Genomic DNA, 20,639 nt, shown 5'->3' on the forward strand with positions numbered 1-20,639 from the left:
AAAAATTTTTGGTCAATTTTTATTCAAAATGCCACGTTGTTTGATACATAAAAGACAATGAGCACGCAGGTTGCATTCGTTTAACAAATTTCATAATGTTAGTATTATATAATATGACGATAGCAACGTACATTAAGACATCTTGTCTGTGTCTTATTTTGTATCAAAGATTACCTCTCAGCCATTAAACAGATCATTATTTAATGGGCTACAAAGAAAAATTGTTAATGCCAACAAGTGCCCTTTTTTTTCAGTCTCTCAGTGGAGAGCTCATGGAGAAAAATGACAAGAACAACTATTGAATAAAAGCTATTGCATCAAACAGCTGAGTAATTGCTATTTAAGGTGGGGGAAATAATAAGCCAAAAACCTGAAGCCATCTACAATTTGACTAAATTACCTTTCATAGCTTGAGAGAGTATTTATATTCATTATTGGCAAATAATAATAGTCCGAAAAACACAGAAAAGTGACCTGGCAGGGTTTAAGGCAAGCATTTACTGTTTGACTGCGTGTTTTGGTCATTATTGTTGTCAGTCTGATTTATGCTGGAAGAAGAAAATAATTATTGGGTGTTTTTCAGTTTGTTCCTCTCACCCACCATTTCACACCACTTTTGTATCGTAGATGGGTAGAGTTGCAAGATCAAAGTTAAGACTGAGGTGTGTGGACAGACTCCCTGTTGCTGCTTTAAGGAAATGTTGTCTGGCTTTGCATCCATCATACACATCCTTTTATTAAAGATCTATTCAAATTTGATTAGTTCTACTTTTGTATCGTGGGCCACAAAGCTTAATTCAGATGCAGGAGCAACGTGGATCTAACAATAGCAGAAACTAGATTTTGATACCAAGAATGAATCAGTAACAAACATTTGTTAAGGATTTTTAATCTAGGCGTGTTTGAATTTTCTTTCATTTTATCTTTTTTTCTTTTTTTTCTTTTTAGTCTAGTCATGAGGTTATGGGATGTTGTACAACAATAAGCCCTCAAATCCATACAACCTTATGGGTTATTTGTTCCATGGGCTCATTATTCAAAGGAGGATAGTCCATTGCAGATTGTACCATGTAACTGATACTGGCACTTTTTTTTGTGCCTCTCTGAACCTCTCAGTCGGGGTTCCAAGCGAACCGAGCCGATACTACAGTGACGTGGAAACACTGCAGACTGCTGATTGGTCCGACAGAATCAGTACCTGTAGATGTGAACGGTTCTCTGCAGCAGCACACACTCACCAACACATCTCCTTGTTCTGTTGAGTCATTCAAAAGTCTGGCACACAATTTATAACATAAATCATGGATATCTGATTTTTATGCATGGAGTGTGTTTATTATCCACGAGTATGGGTTTACAGAATGATCTTTGTTTTCTCTGCTGACCAGAATTGAACTCTGTAACACTCAGTCGTCATGATCTCTCCCATAAAATATTAAAACCTTTCTCAACTATGGGCCTGTCGCAAACTCATTCAGTGCAATAGCTGCTATACACTCCTCCATACTTCTCACTTAAAAGTGGCTTTGGATAGAAGCCTCTGCTGAGTCAACGTAATTTAATAAACACACACAGTGACGTTGTGTCTCATCTGTCGAAATTTAGGCCTAACACCCACTGGAAATCAATGAGGAACTGAGAGGTTCCAGACTGATTCGCATTTGTGAAATTTTGGAAACCAGTGCTTGCTTAAAAAGCACCTCTCGGGTAAAATCTTGATTTGAATTTTTTTGTTGATGTTCTGTGCAAAAAAGTGCTAGTCTGAGGGGGGGGGCAGGTTTCACAAGCTCACAATCAACTAATCTTTCTGGCTGCAGACAATAATATCTTTACATTTTAATTGAAAATAGCATTAATCTTCTGTAAATCTGCAAAACAATTTTTTATTCTTTTTAAAAAAGTTTTGTCACACAGTTCAAAATGACAAAATACTACAAAAAAAAAAACAGGCAAAAGTCTTCACTCTACAGTAAGGAAAACACAGACCCCGAGAGTGGCTACTTTTTTCAACCTAATATCACATTCATTAGTAATATTATGAGAAATCCTAAGTTTGAAAATATAATTAATGTGTATTAGCCTGTTACTGTTGGGGGAACAGTGCAAAATATAATCATGTTCAGCTTTGGGAACTTCAAACCTCTACAGAAAGTCATTCAGGAATGTATTCGAATTTTTTTAATTATGTATTTCATATTTCAATCCTTCTAATGACAATGCAACTAATTTCCTCCATTTTCATCTCACCAGTCCACTTATCAGTTTGTGTAAATGGCAGTGTGTGGGAGCATGAATGCTGCAGACCAACTGACTGCATTTATTCCTAGAGGAGTTTTTCCTGTCCTCCCTTTCTCTCCTCCCTCTTCCTCTCCCCTATGACATGTTGTGTCTCTAACGAGTCACGTCCATCTAGCAATTATTATGAAATTAAAGCTATTTTCCATGGCCGATGTTTGCCCCGGTAATAACCACACCGAGATAGGCTTCATTCATTTAGCATTTTAGTTCAGCTCAATTCCTGTCGCATTAGCAAGAGGAACAAAATCAGAGTGTCACTCAGATATTCTGCTTAATGGTTTGGCAATGGCCTGGCCTTTTTTCTTTTTTTCCTTTTCCTTTCGCAATCCTCCTAACCCTATCTCTCTGCCAATTACGCTGTTTAATCTATATGTAGATAATGGTGTCCAGGACCTCCCTGTTGAAATGTCAGGTGTGAAGAGGTTATTAGCCAACTTTTAATTACTGTCCATCACTCACCAGCCAGCAGGACAGATTGGACCCCTCCGACTGCCCGCTTATCTAGTCTATAAATGTTGGCTGATGTAGGAAAGGAAAAGGATGAAATTTAGGAACTACCAGGTTTCTGACTTAATATCACGATTTTCACACTATTAACAGGACTGAGTGGTAGAAAGACTCGGAAGGGAGGCAGCAGTGGTATTGCCAAGCAGATCATGTGCAAAATAATTTAATGGAAGCAGATCATGTGTTGAATAGATTAACGAAAGATTACTTAAACATTCAGAGGCAGGAAAAATAGACATGAAGGAAGACGAAGAATCAGAGAAGAAACTAGCCATACTTTTACACACTGAACAAAAATCTGCATATGAAAGAAATTTTGCCACACTAGGTGGAACAACAGCCTGTGCTTTCAGATGTTCCACAGTATTTGAATCACTTTATATCTTGTGTTTTGCAGCCAATAAGTTATATCAGTCCTTGGATGTTGCAAGAAACTTGCAGCCTGGTTAAGACATATCGCTCTGTTCTGATATTAGTTACATTTTCCTCTTTATTAAAATATTTTAAAAGGCTGCAAACAATTTCCTTGAACTCCCCTTGTCCTTGTGTTAAAGCCTCTATTGCATATTCAAAGAACCACGAACCCTAACCTAAATTTTCCCACTCTCATCTCCCATTCCTGTTCTCCAGTACTTGTATTGGGTCCCTAAAATAATAGACCCCAGAACCCAGTCTGTATGTGCAAGGGCTAACTTTATGATATATGGATGGAGTTGCAACTGAAATGGAAAGACTTATTTAATAAACAAAGGAAGTGCAAACTAATTTTTCTAATAGGCATGAATTTTTTTTGCATGATCTCACTTTCTTTATAACCGAACACCTGACATTTAATAGTGGTGACTTGTCTTTTAATGCAATGCATGTTTTAAGTCACCATTAATTGCTCTGGTGTAGATATATTCGCTCATGTAAACTATGACCCCCAATTCCACAAAAGTTGGAATACTGTGCAAAATGTCAATTAAAGGAGAACACAATGATTAGCAAATCATATAAACCAAAATTTAATTCACAATAGAACATGGAAAACATAAATGTTGAAAGTAGGACATTCTTTATGAAAGTTTTTAGCTAACTAGATAACATCCTCAAACGATTCGGAGAATCTGGAGACATCTGCAGGTACACAGCTTAAAATCATTATTGAACGCCTGGAAACTTTGAGCCCTAAGGCAGCACTGCATCAAAAAACAAGCATGATTCTATCATTGAAATCATTGCACTGGCTAAGGAAGACTTCCGGAAACCTTTGTCTGTTCACACAATTTGCCGTGCCAGCCACAAATGTAGGTTAAAGCTGTAATATGCGAGGAAGAATTCATATGTGAACATGATCCAGACATACTGCTGTCTTCACTGGGCTGAATCTTATTCAAAATGGACTAATGCAAAGTAGAAAACTGGAATTAATTTTGGAAATCATGGAAACCTTTTGGAATTTTGGTTGTCCAGACATTTTATTAATTAACTTGTAACTCTTTTTAATTTCTCCAGACTATTTGGGATGAGTATGACTTGATGATCAAATCTAAGCATCACCTTTAAAAAAAAAGGTAGTTTTTGAGAAAATAAATCTTTATCATAGGGGGATTATGTGTCTATATAATGAGACTCTGCTTCATCATGTGAGGATGCTAGATCTCAGCAGGATGGAAATACTTTGACAACAACAAGCCAGAATAAGACGTTTGTCATAAAAATAGAAATCCCATAACAATATGATAACTGGATTCACATGTCTTCATTTGATCTATACAAAGAGACACATTCAAACACACACACATAAGCATGCGCTTGCAGGAAAACCAATGTCTTCTCAGCGCTTGAACTGTTTTTGAGCAGATTTACTATTTTAAACTGTGTAGTGCCGAGTGCTGCTGATTACAGCACCACAGAGAGAGAAAAACTTACTGTGATCACTTTTTTTCTTCTCCTTCATCCCAAGCATCTTTTACAACTTACCAAAAAATTCTGCTTGAAGCAATGAGTTGTTATTTCTGTTGATATCCTACCAGTGATGGGGGCTCTGGTTTCAGAGAGCTGCTTCAGATCACACATATCATCACACATGCACATATATGCACTGTGCTGTCAAATACCCAATTTAATTTAAGCAAATAGTAAATTGAAGTAAATGACAGCCAATCATTTGAGAAATTCTGAAACAATTATATAATTTTGAAATTGTTGCTTGTCAGTCCTCTGCGTTTTTCCTCTACATCTCTTTCTGGGATACAGATGTCTCTGTGTTATCTATGTGACCGTAAACTTGAGCCCTTGAGTGTTTTCAAAACTTACCACTCTCTTGGGGACATCATTAAGCCGATAAATGTTTTTCATCCCAACATACCTGCCTTTGAACTGGAGTTTGTGTGATATTTAAGACTTTAAGTGGAGCCTTACTGTTCTGTTGGGGGTTTTGCGTGTGTTAAGACATAGGTCTCTGAGCTCTGTGGTGAATTAGAGCTGACCCATGAAGACCCGGGCCCCGCTGCTCCTACCTTCGGAAACCCCAGTCATCTGGATCGCATCGGGCTCATTTTGGGGGCAGAGTAGAGCCCCATTTTGCTTCGCAGAGGACGAAGACTGGAATGAAGGGGCACCACACAGTGTGTTTCTCTCCTTCTGTCCCAGCCACAACCATGTATATGTGGTTGTGCAGCTGCAGTCAAATATACAGAAATGGACTCCTGGCCATGTATTTAGACCACGTCTGCTACAAAGTGATCGATTAAGTGCTTTGAATGAAATAACAAATAGTTCATACTGTTCTGGTCTAAGAGAAAAAAACTGTGCCAGTAAGTAATGAAGAAGCAGGTAGACAATTTGCTGTGCATGTTTACAGGAAAACTTTATTTCTCTTACATTTAAACAAATTCTGCTGTTACAAATCTCACCACTGATATTCCTGACCAGTGTTTTATTTTTATGCTGACCTGACAAGCACCTACTGTGGTTCTTTAACAGACCATTCACTGCTAGAAACACTGATTATATTAAACCACACAAACAAAATTTTATCTGAGATAGATGAATATAGTCAGAGCCCACATGGGAGAGAAATTGTTAAATCCTTCAACGCGATGAGCTGCTGCCCCCTGCTGGAACTCTGTGTCTATGACACTTTGTGAGCTTCCTATCAATATGGCGACATGCAGATGTCGCCAACAAAGCTTGTTGTTTATATCTTGACCGATGTAACAAATAGTGATCCTGTTGCATCTGCTATCAAAAGTACATTTATCAAAAACCTATGTATTTGTGTACTTTTTTAAAGAAAAAGTTTGAATAAAGATGATCACACATAGGTTATATGCATCTTAATAACATAAGACTTTGTAAAGACTTTGAATCATTTTTAGATCCCAAGCAGTTCAGAGACACGCAGACAAGTGTTTTTACAGTAACGACCAATCAAATGTACTCCAAAGGAATCACAAAATCACTGTAATTACTTTGAAAATTACTAAAACCTTGAAAATGGGCACAGGTGTGTGCGTGTGTTCGTTTTGTCACCTCTTCAGGATGTTTTCCACTAGAAACGTGGACCTTATCTGGACCACAGTTCTCATTACTACCAAAACCTGGTCCTAATGAGTCAAAATGTCTCAAGGGTCCTGGTTAGGTGCAAGGCATGATTTATTGTTAAGAATTAATGACCAGGTTAAGACTGAATGCTTTATAGTTAAAGTTACAGGTAAAGTTTGAGTCCAGCAGCCCCCAATTAATTTTAGTCAAACTACAACTTAATACGGACAACTTAAATTTGTGTATTGAGATCTCACAGATCACCATAGAAATAAAGAAAGTGATATTTTTTTTCTCTTGATTGATGCAGATTACATGTTCATCAACAGAGTTCGGATGCAACTTCCGTCGTTGTGGAGTGGCTGTTGCCTGCATCCATTAAATTTTTCATGTATGTCATAGTTCAGTAAACACACAATACACCAAATACATGCTTTACTTTAATGTGAAAACATCTTATAGCAAAGGTGTAGAGTTAAGACAATTGATAAACAAGGGGACACAAAAGTAGTTGTATCCATTTACATTTCTTATATTTGTGGATTTTCTACAGTGTTTTATTTGGGAAGCTCACAGCTGTTCATTACAATTTATACATATTCTGATGCTCACCTCAGCTGATATATAAAGCTATTTGGAGACTAGCCCAAATGAATCTGAAGAATAAAATCTGTACTGCTATATCAAAAGATTGTTTATGAGGACAAAATCAGGTATTAAGTCGTTGAGTTCAAAACTTTTCATTTCCACAAATACACACATTCTGTACAAATGCATACACACTTCAAACACACAGTCAAGCACAAACATTTCTCTTAAAACCAGTAGTGAGTGATGCAGCTCTTTAGTTTCAGGGTGTGCCACCGATTCTCTCATTAGGCACATAGTCAGTGGTTATAGTTAGTTTTTGTTAGATTATTAGTCGGTTAGTGTGTTAGTTTGCAGAGAGCTTCGAAAAGCTCCTCAGGTTAGTAACTAAGTTTTAGGAGACAAAACCTCTGTTGTTCCTTGTTGGATTGCCCGTTAAAACCACACACTTGTCACACCAGAAGATGTTTTGGACAACAATTCCTGTGTGATGTGATCTCATGAACACAACTGGTACTACAAGACATGCTTCAGTCTACTTAATAATCAAACAACAGCAAGATGTTAGTAAGCGTGACAGGTTGACTGTTAGAGCCTCACCATTGTTAGTATCGACACCAGAAGAGGTTAGTATGAGAGCTGAGGTCTGCGTGGCTTCTGTCTTATTGTACAACATGTGATGACAGCAAGCCAGGCACTAACCTGCAGAGGTTGACCACACAGATCACGCTCAGAGATACTAAAAACTGATCCCTAAAAGTTGTCCATTAAGCCTGTGGAGTGAAACTATTCGATATCAGATTAGAAATCAAATTTTCAAAAAAAATCTCCTTCAGTATGTGGTCAACCCAGTTTGACATCAGCTGCGGTTCTTTTTCTCCCGCGGTCAGTAAGTGTTCCCTTTCCAGGTCCTGAAACCCTTCCTCGCATCCTGTAGCATTTTTTCAATGAGCATCCTTTCTCCTCGAATAATTAATCTGAATAGGGAATTTCTAACAGAAGGATTGCAGGATCATTCGAGAGAAGTGTGTGCCTTAGACTGCGGGCGTAAAGCAGAGGGTTAGTCAGTGGGTTAGAAATGCAAGCCGTCAGCATTCTCAACACAGGTTAGTAATCCTCGAATTGTTAGCCGACATTAGTATTGTTAGATATTAGTCAGATACTGTTAGTACAATCCAGGCTTGGGTAAAAGGCTATTTACACATAATTGTTAGCATTTTCAGTAATTTGGTTAAGTGTTAAATGATGGCGCTGCTGGCATCAGGACAGTTTAATTCAAGCCAGCAGGCATCATTTAGAAAACTGCATACCCCTAATTTCCAATGACGTCCTTGTGATCTAAATCACAAGTGTAACTACTGCTAGTGAGGCTCTAACAAATGCTAAAAATCATTAGTAAATAATGTTTTAACCCTTATCTGGCACATCCAGAGTAAAAGTAGTTGTAGTAATTGTAGTTTCAGCTTCAGGCCCATTACAAATGCATTGTATCAGACTAACGTGACACACATGCACACATATGAGTACAAACGCCTACGCAAATGAAGCACATGCAAAGAAACACATGCACTCACACAGACACTCCAACACACTCACGTACACACGCATACACACACACACACACACACACACACACTACAGAACGTGTTGTGAATAGTGCTGTAAAAATATTCAGTTTGAATCACACCAAACTTAAGCAGTTTCTCAGCAAACAAAACTGTGAGAATCACACATTGTTAGAAGGTGGAAAACAGTCATTGTTATACACTCTGCCATACAATATTTTTGTCCTTACATGCCTGACATAAAACAACTTTCCAAGTCTGGATCTGGTATTGATACATGGTAGCTTTCATAAAATGAAGCACAAAATAGCAGCTAATACGCAGCTATAATGTGTCCTACCACAATTATGCAGATGACACTCAGATCTACGTGTCACTGACGGGAGGAGAACACGGGCCTGTAGATACACTGTGTCACTGCATCGAACAGATCAGTGTGTGGATGCGAAACAATTTCCTCCAGCTAAACTCAGACAAAACTGAAATCATTGTCTGTGGCCCACAGAAACAAAGAGAAAGTGTTATCAGTCACCTTGAGACTCTCTCTCTAAAACCTAATTATCAAGTTAGAAATCTCGGGGTAATATTGGACTCAGACCTGAACTTTAACAGCCACATTAAATCTGTAACATCAGCAGCTTTTTACCACCTAAAAAACATTGCCAGAATCAAAGGAATAGTGTCTAAACCAGACTGAGAAAGACTGATCCATGTGTTTGTCTCCAGCAGGTTAGACTGCTGTAACGGCCTGCTCACTGGGCTCTAAACATGACAGCTGCAGTACATCCAGAACGCTGCTGCTCGAGTCCTGACTAGAACCAGGAAATACGACCATATTAGTCCAGTGCTCAGGTCTCTGCACTGGCTTCCTGTCGCTCAGAGAATAGACTTTAAAACAGCTCTGCTTGTGTACAAGTCTCTTCATGGTCAAGCGCCAAAGTACATCTCTGACATGTTAGAGCCATATGAACCAACTCGGGCTCTGAGAACCTCAGGGAGGGGTCTCCTGCTGGTGCCCAGAGTCAGGACTAAACAAGGTGAGGCTGCGTTTCAGTTTTATGCTCCTAAAATCTGGAACAGTCTTCCAGAAGATGTGAGACAGGCCTCAACTCTGACAATGTTTAAATCCAGGCTGAAAACAGTTCTATTTAGCTGTGCATATGACACCTGAAAGTATTTTATCTGCACTCTTCACTTTTAAATTAATTAATTAATGATTATTTTTATGTTTTTTTGGAATGATTTTATTGCCTTCTTGTGATTTTATGTAGCTGTAAAGCACTTTGAATTGCCTTGTGTACGATTTGTGCTCTATAAATAAAATTGCCTTGCCTTGCAAGCGGCAAAACGCTTTTTTTTAGTGAGGCTCGTCTTATTCAGGGAGAATCGGGTAATTTGTTGGATAAAGTAAACCAGATGACAGAGTAAAGAGGTCAGCTGAAGAAAACATCAGCAGTTAAGAGAGAGGGGGCGAAAAAACGACAAAGAAAAAAACGCCAGGAAGGGATTGAACACCACCCACCACCTTCCTGCTAAATCTTATCACATGGATAACGGATGCAAAGCAATGGCTGAATTATCATCTCTTTTCACTGATAAACAGAGGCAGCAGTAGTTGTCTCTTGTTGAAGAAACTCTAAAATGGATTTTCTTCCTCTCAAGGTCCAGGACAGCTGAAATGGCACCATGCGTCAGTCAGTCACTGCAAGAGAAACAGTGCAGATACACTGAATGATACTTAGATTTTCAGGCTTTTCCGATCATAGCATGAACATTTTCCTGTTGATCTCTTCTATACAACATGTTGTTAGAAGACGCATTTTTGCCCCGCTCTGATGAACATGGACATATTTGTTTTCTTTCTGGAATTATCATGCATAATGTTGAATCTTAGACGTGGATTATGTAAATCAGATTTTGTCATGGTTTGTACTTTGAGGCTGGTTTATCTTCCCTTCTTTACCATAATCCTGGAGAGGACAGCAGCTTATAACAGGAGATATGGCAGTGATTTAACACATAACTAATCTCTGTTTGCCATTTATCCACAATCTCCACCAGTGCAGAACCTAAACACAAATACACAAGGGCACATATTGCATGTGGGCAAAAGGAACCATAAAAACTGGCCCTGCAGTTTGTATTCATCTAGACTTATATAACAAGTCACAGTGTAGAGTGTAAAATGAATATAAGGGAAATAAATGTTACAGTGGTGTAAATCTGACAGATCCAGTACCGGTCAGTGAGGCAGCACAGCAGAGGACGATGAAGCGATGCCACCAGGGATACAATGTGGTTCTGTCGAGTCCTTGTCTGCTTTTTCATCAGTGTAACTGGAGAAGAAGACATAACACAAAGCAGCAGAAAAGTGGGACGCAACCCAGCTGTCCTCCCAAGATGCCCAAAAGCATCGAGCTACATGTTCTTACATGTCCTCTGCTTTTTATTTCATCTGAGACAAGCAAGACTGATAAAACAAGTTACTTGACTTCACTCAAATATAACCTACTGTGGGTTTAATGTTATTCAATTGATCTAAAAAGAAAATGGACCTCCCTTGTGATTTTAACAGAGGCGATCCAGCCGGAACACCTGCTGTTGAATCCTCCCATCGTCCTTATAGGTGCCATGCCAGCTGCTCTGAAAATGAATCCAGTCCACGTAACATTACAAGCGTACCTAAAAACCAAATAAGTTTAACATATCATCAGCTGGTGGAATCTATTAGCTTAACAGTTTTCATAATGCCACACTTTGCCTCAGCTTTGGCAAATCAATGCAAAATAGTATGGTGACACAGATTTGTGTTGTAGCCTAACTCTGCTTATGAAAGACCATGTAGGCATGTTATTGTTGTATATGGCTTGAGTAGCAGTGCCTAAACCAAGGTCAGAAATAGCTTTTCTGTAAATAACCATATCTACATAAACCATACAGTGTTGGATTGTGGATTCACAGGCCCTCCTGCATTCAGGAAGTCAGTGTGTAACCTGTTTAAGAACGGGCATCCTCAGTCCAATTGAAATAATTTGATCATCACAGAAAAACATTTTTTTTTAAAGTTGAATGTAAAACTATAACAGAACAATGATAAATAATGTGTTTTGTCCCCTACCCAGTGATCTTCAGGTTCCATGCACCTGTACCGCAGCGTCACACGGTGCGAAAATATCGCTGCCTCTTTTCCTTCGTCTTCTTCTCCCATCCCGAGGGCAAGATGCTCGACGTGCTCACATCCGACGGGTGAACGCAGTGATGATGCCCGCAGGAGAAAGCTGTTCGCTCCTCTGACCGAGTCGCAAGTAAGGCTGAGAGTCCTCTACATGGCTGCCGAGCTGAGACAAGCAGATGTGGGAGTGCCAACAGCTGCGTACTGACCGGGGACCAGTCCAGGCAAAGCGAGATAAAGTGGAGACGGAAGCCGCAGGACAAAGCAAATGAGCTGAAGGTATTATTGAGAACAGTGGCTTCTTTGACTGAGCCAGCCTGCGCAGACCTGAATTAATCAGCGGTCTCGGTCCCCAGCTGCTGCCACAGGTTTATGTTCCTTTGTATGCGCCCCCCTCTATCCACCATCTGTGTTTCCTGGGCAACAGAGGACTGTCTGCAGGCACAGCAGCTAATGCACCGCAACCACCTCAAATCAAGACGCACAGCTCTCTGCTGTAATCGTGTGCTGTGGTCTACTTATTTTTGTACATAGTTCAATTATTATTTTGTTCTGCCTCCTATTTACGGTCAAGTGCTCACATTTTAAGGTTTACACTGAAGATTGTTTTAGACAATATAAATCCCTATTGTGACATACATAAAGAAACACATAAAGAAAGAAAGATTTAAGCTGCCACAAACTGTAGTAAAGATGGATTAAATGTTAGCAAAGCAAATAGTGAATTTAATGACAACAGATCAACACCTGGGTACATTTTAAACAGGGAGGTATGCTCAGAACACTTAAAAGCAGATTGACAAGTAAAACACCCAAGAGAAGTTGCTGGTAAGTTCTGCATTTTGATTAATAAAAGCTTTTATTTCATAAAACAATTTGTGCAGAAAAAGAAACAGCTTTCAACTCAAAGCTTACCACCTCCTAAGTCATTTGGCATGTGTGTCTGCCAGGGGAACTGGCACATACTGGCATTCACTGATCATATATCTGACAAAAGATTTGGCCGACTGCATTAAAACTTGGATGTTTTATTATTCAGAAGGACAAGAATCCTAAACATAAGGGCTTTAGTTATCTACATTACATCTGTTTAGTTAGTAAAATAAATATACAAAAGGAACAAGATTAGAGTAAATACACAAGAGCCTGTACAGCACCACCTTGAAACCACACTCGAGAAGACTTTGCTACAATAAGGCAGTGTTTTCCAACCTTGCTTCTCATGGCACGCAGCCCTGCATGTTTTCCATGTGTATTTGCTCCAACACACCTGATTCAAATAAATGGATCAGCTCTTTAGCTATTTAAGCTCTGCAGAAGGATGATGAAGACTCATTCATTTTAATCAGGTGAGCTGGGCCAGGGAAGCATGGAAAACATGCAAAGCAGTGTGCTTTGAGGGAGCTGCTCTTAGGCACGTTTCCCTCAAATTAGTATTTGTGCAGTTTTTGAGTATCTGCGAAATACTGACAGTATACTATTTCTGCCAAGCATTTCAATGAGACACGGAGTTTGAATAAAATCATCAATAAAGTGTAATAAATTTTAAAAAAACGTCCTCTCTGTCTCCACTCACCTCCCTCTGCTGATTACGAGCGATTACTGTAAATGGGGTAGTTATCAAATGTAGGCCTGGAAAAAACAATGCTTTGTGTTGGTCTGTGTTGACAGTTTAGTTTTTACTCTGAAAATGAACACCACTGAAAACCATTTGCGTGGCTTTGTTCTTGATCTGGCCCTTGTAATACAAACGCCTGCCAGCTGGGGGCGCCAAGCACGTGTGTGTGTAAGTTTGGCATTCCTCGGTTGCCATATACAACATCCTTCGCGACATGTGATGGCGCAAATTTGCGACATTTAAAGTCATGCATCAGACGGGTCTCACGGGTCTCTCGGGCCTGTGCCGGGTCACCGAGCATCTGTATCTGAGTAACGGCAAAGCGGCCTGTGACCCCTCCCAGTTGACAGGAAACGGGATAACCTGCATCATCAATGCTACTGAGACCAAGAGCCGCTCCCCTCCTCCAGGTGTGGAGTATATCCACATCCCGGTCTCTGACTCCCCTTTATCTTCTCTTAGAGACCACTTCGACGAGGTGGTGGATAAAATAGAGACTACAGCTGAGCGCTGCGGGCGCACCTTGGTGCACTGCAACGCCGGAGTGAGCCGCTCGGCAGCCCTGTGCATGGCTTATCTGATGAGGCACCGCGGGGCCACTCTCCTGGAGGCCCACAGCCAGGTGAGGAGCTGTCGACCCGTGGTGAGGCCGAATAATGGCTTCTGGAAGCAGCTCATCCAGTACGAGACGGAGCTTCGTGGGTGCAGCTCCGTCCGAATGGTGTCTTCTTCCATTGGAGAGATACCTGACTTATATGAGCTGGAGGCCAGGAACATGGTGCCTCTCTGAGGAGACGTTTTGGTGCTGACAGATGGAGGGGACCTGGTGCTCACATACTGTGGCATCAGCCACAAAACAACTTTCTAGTTAAGGATGGACAGGCTTAATGCTGGGCCTCTATAATAATGAGCACTGGGATGATTTAACCTTTCTAATTGTACTTAAACATTCCATCAAGTATATGCTTTTTCAATCTCCGAATAGATATGAATGTACTGCTGTTTAAACGTTTGTCTTATTGGCCTCTGGTTTCAACCTGCCACTCATTCAAGTTGTCACGTGGCTTGAAGCTTAGAGAGAAAAAAAGAAAAAAGAATCCTCCATCTTGCATCTGTTCTGAACTCATATTTGTGGAGCGCAGATAAATGTTTCACCTGAATTTGAAGTAAAAAAAAAAAAAAACTGCTTTCCAGCATCAAACTACCTGCGGCGACCTGCGCACTGAGCCCACATTTACCAGGACACATTTTAGTTTTTAAGGGAACTTTCAGGAAGTTAGGACAGGACGTGTTTGGCTTTCACCTTGCTCCTGTCACAGTAAGGTATGGCATCACTTAGATATGTCACGTAAAAACTAATGGTTGCTAACTATTTTTGCCTTTTGACCTCAAACAAGTAAAAGGCCAAAGGAAATGCAATATTCCACAAAAAGCTTGGAGGAAAATTAGTTTAAAAAAGAAAAAAGGATATTCTCCATCTCCGGTGCTCGAGTGGCAGGCCCTTGGATTTATTTTGTGGACGATGACTACTTTTACCTGATATCTTGTAGTCTTTTGAGTGCAGCACTAGTCTTTGGCATTCTTTTGTTACTTTTGCCACACCATGTCAGATTATAGCCCCTAAACAGACCTCAAAACTCTTCAGCACTTAAGAGAGCCAGTTCATATCAGGAGAGAAAGTACAAAAAACAGCTTTTATTTGGGGATATGCACTCATGTTCTATCAAACTGATGTTTGAAAAGTCATTCCTTATGACATAGATTACTTTTTTTTTGTATGTCTTCATTACAGCGTGCAATACTGGTGTCTAAATTCATTGAAGCACTAGAGGAATGTCTTTTAAAATATATACATAAATATGTTCAATATCCTTTGAAAATTTCTCAATAAAAACATCTTTTCTACTAAATGGTAATATGGGCTTACTCCTGCCAAGAAGCAACAGAGTTTCATTTCTTTTTATAGAGCCTACTGTCTTTGCCCACCTCATGCTAGAAAGAAACTGTTACACAAACAAACAACACAAGAGCCACACATTAAATCACAGTAATATCATTCACAATTTGGCACAGATCTGTTATTTCTGAACATAAACGCACATCTACACAAGTGGAAAACTTAAACCATGTGTATTAGTGGCCGATACCCACAAAAATCCATGTTCTAATAGCACATTCCCAGTAGTCAAAGCCGAGCAGTCCCCTCTTACTTTTTTTATGCTTCAATCACCGTTTCAGATTAGAGTCCCAACACAAAAGTGGTTCAAGTTTAAAAAAAAAAAAGTTTTTTAAAAATTAAAAAAACAAAAAAAAAAAAAACAGAAACTGGCCAGAGAAAGGCAAATATACATTAACCTGCAACACTAATTACAAAACACACTGCTTTAAAGGACATAAATTAACAGCCATTAACACAAATATCTGACACTGTGAGATGGCACATTTAGGTACATGTTGCAATCTTTTCTGTGCCATACAAAGAAGACTGGGACCCAAACAGCTAATTTGCCACAGATGCATCCTGAGTCAGGACCTTAAGCAGGCCAAATTAACAGATTGCCTAAAACGTGGAAAAACACAAGTGCAAAAACTGCATGCTCACTTCACCTTCACTTTACCAATTCTCTCAATAAGGCAACAGTGTCATCTGCATAGTCATGCAATAAACATCTAAAGGTACAAAATAGAAGAATGTCTTCTTAACACAGGGTGAACTTAATGTGCTGTACACCCAAGACTTGTCCAACACCAGGATCCGCTTTCCTCCTTTTTAAGAAGCTGTGTATTCACCCGCTCCAGGCAACGGCTTCAGATCCTGCCTCTGGGATCAAATCTGGAATAAAACAACCGATTTAAAAGTCACAAAACATTTTGTAATGAAAAACTATTAGAAAAGCATTTCTTCACATCTGCAGCTTACATGCTGCTCCAGCTTCTGGTACTCTGTGGATTTAGGCCGACGTGTGGATCTGGATCTCTTCCCTTCCAAAACAAAGGCTATTATCTGCGAGTGAAAAAAGAAAATACAAATCCTTTTTGTAAGTTCACCTGGACAATTAAGTGAAAATATTTTAGAGTTCCAGCATACCACAAAAATTGTTTCTTTTAGGGGAATTTGTATTTTCCCAAGCCCAGTGGGCTAATTTATGCTACTCTCATCTTTGTGCAGTGAAAATGAAGCTACTGCCTACAGCTTTGCTCTAAATAGAGAAAACCCACATGTGCTGCATGTACACAACTTCTTTTGTTGTAGGTCAGATTGTGGCTGTAGGTGTCTGCTGTTTCCAGTCTTTAATGTAAGCCAACCAGACACCGACTCTAGCTACCTTTTTACCTCACAGACAGGACGCATCAGTCTCACCTGACCATGAAACAAAATAAATAAGCTTTAAGACTTTTTTTTAGCAGGGAACTGATTCATTTGATATATTTTTGCATTTTTACTGTAACATTTGTAACGGTCATCAAAATTAAATGAGGGAATAAAGAAAAAAGATCTGCAACATAACTAGCTGTGTTTCAATCATTTTTTGAACAGACAACCCAAAAGCACACTATTGTCTGCGAGTGGAAAAAAGACATATGCCTCAGACAGGCCTGAATAATAACACAAGTACCTTGCGCTTGTTGTGGTAAGTGATGTAAAGCACTGCAACCAACACAGCAGTGCAAACAAGGTAGGCAAAGAAATGACTGTTTTCCTCCTCCTTCATTCCAGATGGGTCATACTGACTTTTGCCTTCACTTCCTCCATTTCTGTTTTCGTCTTCTTCCATTGTTTCCTTCTTGTTGTTCAAATCTTCATTTTTCTCACCAGCTTCTCCATCTTGTTTATTTTTGTCACTGGCATCATCTCCTTCAGTTTCCGTCTTTTTATCCGTTTCTAATTCTTCGGTTTCCGTCTTTTTATCTGTTTCTAATTCTTCGGTTTCCGTCTTTTTATCTGTTTCTAATTCTCCGGTTTCCTTCTTTTTATCTGTTTCTAATTCTCCGGTTTCCTTCTTTTTATCTGTTTCTAATTCTCCGGTTTCCTTCTTTTTATCTGTTTCTAATCCTTCTGTTTCCTTCTTGTTGTTCAAGTCTTCGTTGTTCTCAGTAGCATCTCCTTTTCCCGGCTCTACGACAATGTGATTGGTGTCCGAGCCTATAGAGTTCACCGAATTTTTATCTTGAAGAGTTCCAGTTCCTTTTGACTCATCTTGGCGGGGTGTCTCCTTGCCTTCGTTTACTTTTGGCAGCAAATTAGGTGTCTGCCCTTGTTGCTCATCCGCGTTTGTTGCTTTGGCATTTTCGTCAGCTTTTTGATCTGTGTTGACAGTAGCTAGAAGCGGATCAATCTGATCAGCGGATGTGTTCTGTTTTGTGGTTTCAGCTTTTTTCGTTTTGCCAGTAATGGGTGCAGGTTTAGTTTGAACCATTGTCTCATTTACGTGAGCCAAACTCTTTTCATCTGAGCCGGAATTTCCCTCTGTAGTTTGTGGTTTCGGTTCGGCTGGATTGTCGTTTGGTTGAGCTAATAATAGAATAAGAAAAGTAACAGTTAAGTTCTTGTAAAGCAATAGAATGTAATTCAATAAATGTCATAATTGCTGATAATGTGTATTCGACATCTATTATGTAAAATGTTACAGTAGACACATTCCTGGACCTCGTTCTGTTTGCCTCGTTATATCCATTGCACATTTTTGAGTTTGAGTTTTAACTGCAGGAGCTGGCAGGCTTAACACCGACTGTGAGAAAGGACCATATCACACCAAAACCTGTTGCCCTTCACAAACTCCCTGAGAGGTTTGCAAATGATTTAGAGATTTTACTGCTGCTTTTACAGTTTAGATAAATGATGAACGATCACCAATCTTTACACTCAATGAGGCCCCGACAGAGATCAGCTGCCGTTACAGGTGCCGATTGGTGTGAACAGGAAATACATACAGTACACCACAAAGCACATCAAAATCCTCTGCAGGGACTCTTAAAAGTTGGCATTTGTTAAAACTACCAACAATTACTTATCTTGGCTCTGAATCTAAGACACCTTTGTGTTTATGTTTTCTTATTTTACATTCCCATTTAAAGAGAAATAAAAGACATTACGACACTCTAAGGAGTTTGCATCAGCTTCCCCAAGTGATTAATTTCACTCAGCCTATTTGTTTGGATTATTAGATCATAGTCGCTGTGATCCAGATAACATTATGACCAGGAAACAGCCTCTCCCCTCTGAAAAAACAGCTTTGAATTGTTTGTTATCCAGGACGGACATAAACACAGTGTAATCTGTAAGTGTATTTAAACAATATGACACAATCCAGTTAAACAATTTTTAGGCTTAATCTTGCTATACAAAGCTTCCTATTATCTCTTTCTCTTGGTTGTCTGACAATGACTTCCTCTAGCTATCATATAGTTATGGCTGAGCAGTAATAGATTGTAAAATACCACCTGTGACCACTAACTGCCTCTCTATAATGAAGCATGCTGTGGACTATGGAAAAATATTCTCAGCCCAAGATGACCGGCTAAGATCTAACAATGTGTTTGGGCAAACTTTAAACAGAGTTCTAAAATGATCCACTGAAACTGGCAACGGTAAACAAAACACAGCGATACGAAAAACTGGGGAGTATTTCTTTGTACTGTTTTACCAGCAGGGACCTAGGTCCCTGCTGTACATTTTACCACTATCAAATAAACATAGGATTTCATTTTATTTCAATGCAACCGCGGCAAATGACGGCTAAAGTAAGATTTGTTCTGTACCATAACTGTTGGCTACTAGCCAAATGAGTCAACAGGAATTATGATTAAAGTAAACACCTATCAAATAATGAATGATTAAATGACAACGATACTAAACTGCACTCACCTCTGACCAAGCACCAGCACAGACATATAGAAAGTACCAGAAAAGCAGCCCTCATTGCTTCCACTGTGTCCACACACTAAAGTATCTCAAAACTGTCAAAACTAATCTGTTTCTTCTTTCAACTCAGGAACTAATCCGCGTTGACAAATGCAGCTCGACAGGTTGGAGGTTTTGACAAGTCCTGTTCTGCTTCCGTGTACAAAGTGTCCTTTTTCTTCTTCTTTTTCCGCTGTAAACACAGTTTGCGTCTACTGCCGCCTACAGGCTGACAGATGATATTACAGAGCAGGAAAGTTTAGGTCTCAGCTGAGAGGATCAACTGACCTACTTAAATACATTACATTTACTTCCATGCTGATTTTATCAAACTGTGTTTAAAGTAGTTACACTGCCTAGTAGAACATGAGGAGTTTGATGCCTCCACTGTATGTATACTTATAAATAATTTGTCAGATCACCAGTTTGGTTACAAACCCCCTTCGGCTTTCTGTACAACAGACAATCAAGATTCATTATTTCAAAATTCGACATTTTAATAATAACATAGCCTCATGACATTGAATCACTGATGTTAATCAAATCCAGTTGAAAATTCTATAAATCAAATTCTATGAATGCCAAATTTAGCAGACAACAAATTGTGCATCTGTTTAAAAAAGCAGTACACGGCCTCTTTAGCAAATTCTATGTCCTATTTGGCATCCAAAAATGACTGAAGTGACCGACACATAGGACCAAAATGCATTGTTACTCAAATATCACTGAAATGTATGACAACAGCTTAAAGAAAGATGTAAAGTTTTGCTTCCCCTTTTCCACAGCACATTTGCTTCACATGCCTGCACACGTAGCTGTTTTTTTGGGGGGTTTTGAGGAACCTCATGTATGAGCAAAACAGGCAAGGCACGTTTCAGCCAGATGATTGGAGCAGTTTGTGTCAGTGACTTTTGGTACAGAGACACATTAATTGGGAGGATGTGGTAGCTGCGTTTACTTTATTTTAAAGACACTCTTCTTTAAGTATGGAGGACTGCATCATCCCTTTTTACTGATATTCCACTATGTTTGGCTGAGAAGAAGTTGTAAAAGTAAAGATGTCTCTGATAAAGCATCAAACCCAAAATTATCCATATGTAGTCTATGTATTTTTTGCAATATATTCAACACATGCAAAGCGGAGGACGTAGTATTAGAGTTATTGCCACTCTCAGGTTGAAAGAGAGGATATTTACATGTGGCAGTTGTGGCAGTATTTGACCTTATCAGCAGATGGCAGTATTGATATACACAGCAAACTTTTAAAAAAAATACATTTGTTCATCATTACAGATTACAGATATCTCTGTGTGTGTTATTGGAGTTTTCATAAATAAGTTATTTCATATATCTTAACTGAACTCTCTTATAATAATCCTGTAGACAATGGAACAGTAGTAATGCTTGAAAGTACGGTACCACTTATTAGTAATAATACCTTAACAGTCTCTCTCCTGA

The 20,639-nt window shown here is 39.3% G+C and overlaps 2 protein-coding genes and 1 long non-coding RNA gene across 3 annotated transcripts; 1 reads left to right on the plus strand and 2 right to left on the minus strand.

Moving 5' to 3' along the window:
- Window positions 1-6,763: 6,763 nt before the first annotated feature.
- Window positions 6,764-12,106, minus strand: LOC142382586 (uncharacterized). The gene is made up of 3 exons (XR_012769939.1): window positions 11,608-12,106; window positions 10,729-11,171; window positions 6,764-10,191 (listed from the first exon to the last, which is right to left on the minus strand). It is a non-coding gene; the product is annotated as an uncharacterized LOC142382586 (long non-coding RNA).
- Window positions 12,107-13,481: 1,375 nt separating this feature from the next.
- LOC142382588 (dual specificity protein phosphatase 18-like) lies at window positions 13,482-15,598 on the plus strand. Its single transcript, XM_075468616.1, has one exon. It carries the CDS (start codon window positions 13,527-13,529, stop codon window positions 14,067-14,069), a length of 543 nt encoding a protein of 180 aa, XP_075324731.1. The 5' UTR covers window positions 13,482-13,526; the 3' UTR covers window positions 14,070-15,598.
- Window positions 14,955-19,354, minus strand: tgoln2 (trans-golgi network protein 2). Its single transcript, XM_075468615.1, has 4 exons — window positions 19,146-19,354; window positions 16,897-17,792; window positions 16,200-16,283; window positions 14,955-16,112 (listed from the first exon to the last, which is right to left on the minus strand). Exons 1-4 carry the CDS (start codon window positions 19,198-19,200, stop codon window positions 16,107-16,109), a joined length of 1,041 nt encoding a protein of 346 aa, XP_075324730.1. The 5' UTR covers window positions 19,201-19,354; the 3' UTR covers window positions 14,955-16,106.
- Window positions 19,355-20,639: the final 1,285 nt, after the last annotated feature.

This window comes from Odontesthes bonariensis, chromosome 6 (genome assembly GCF_027942865.1).
Source record: "Odontesthes bonariensis isolate fOdoBon6 chromosome 6, fOdoBon6.hap1, whole genome shotgun sequence".
NCBI classification, from domain to species: Eukaryota; Metazoa; Chordata; class Actinopteri; order Atheriniformes; family Atherinopsidae; genus Odontesthes; species Odontesthes bonariensis.

What these genes read in the sequence shown, in the direction of transcription:
- LOC142382588 (XM_075468616.1), top strand. Translation starts at nt 13,527, where the DNA reads ATGCATCAGACGGGTCTCACGGGTCTCTCGGGCCTGTGCCGGGTCACC.
- tgoln2 (XM_075468615.1), bottom strand. Translation starts at nt 19,200, where the DNA reads ATGAGGGCTGCTTTTCTGGTACTTTCTATATGTCTGTGCTGGTGCTTG. An exon ending in GTGCTGGTGCTTGGTCAGAG is followed by an intron (nt 17,793 to 19,145) that starts GTGAGTGCAGTT and finishes TTCTATTATTAG; the next exon opens with CTCAACCAAACGACAATCCA. An exon ending in CTTACCACAACAAGCGCAAG is followed by an intron (nt 16,284 to 16,896) that starts GTACTTGTGTTA and finishes TTTCACTCGCAG; the next exon opens with ATAATAGCCTTTGTTTTGGA.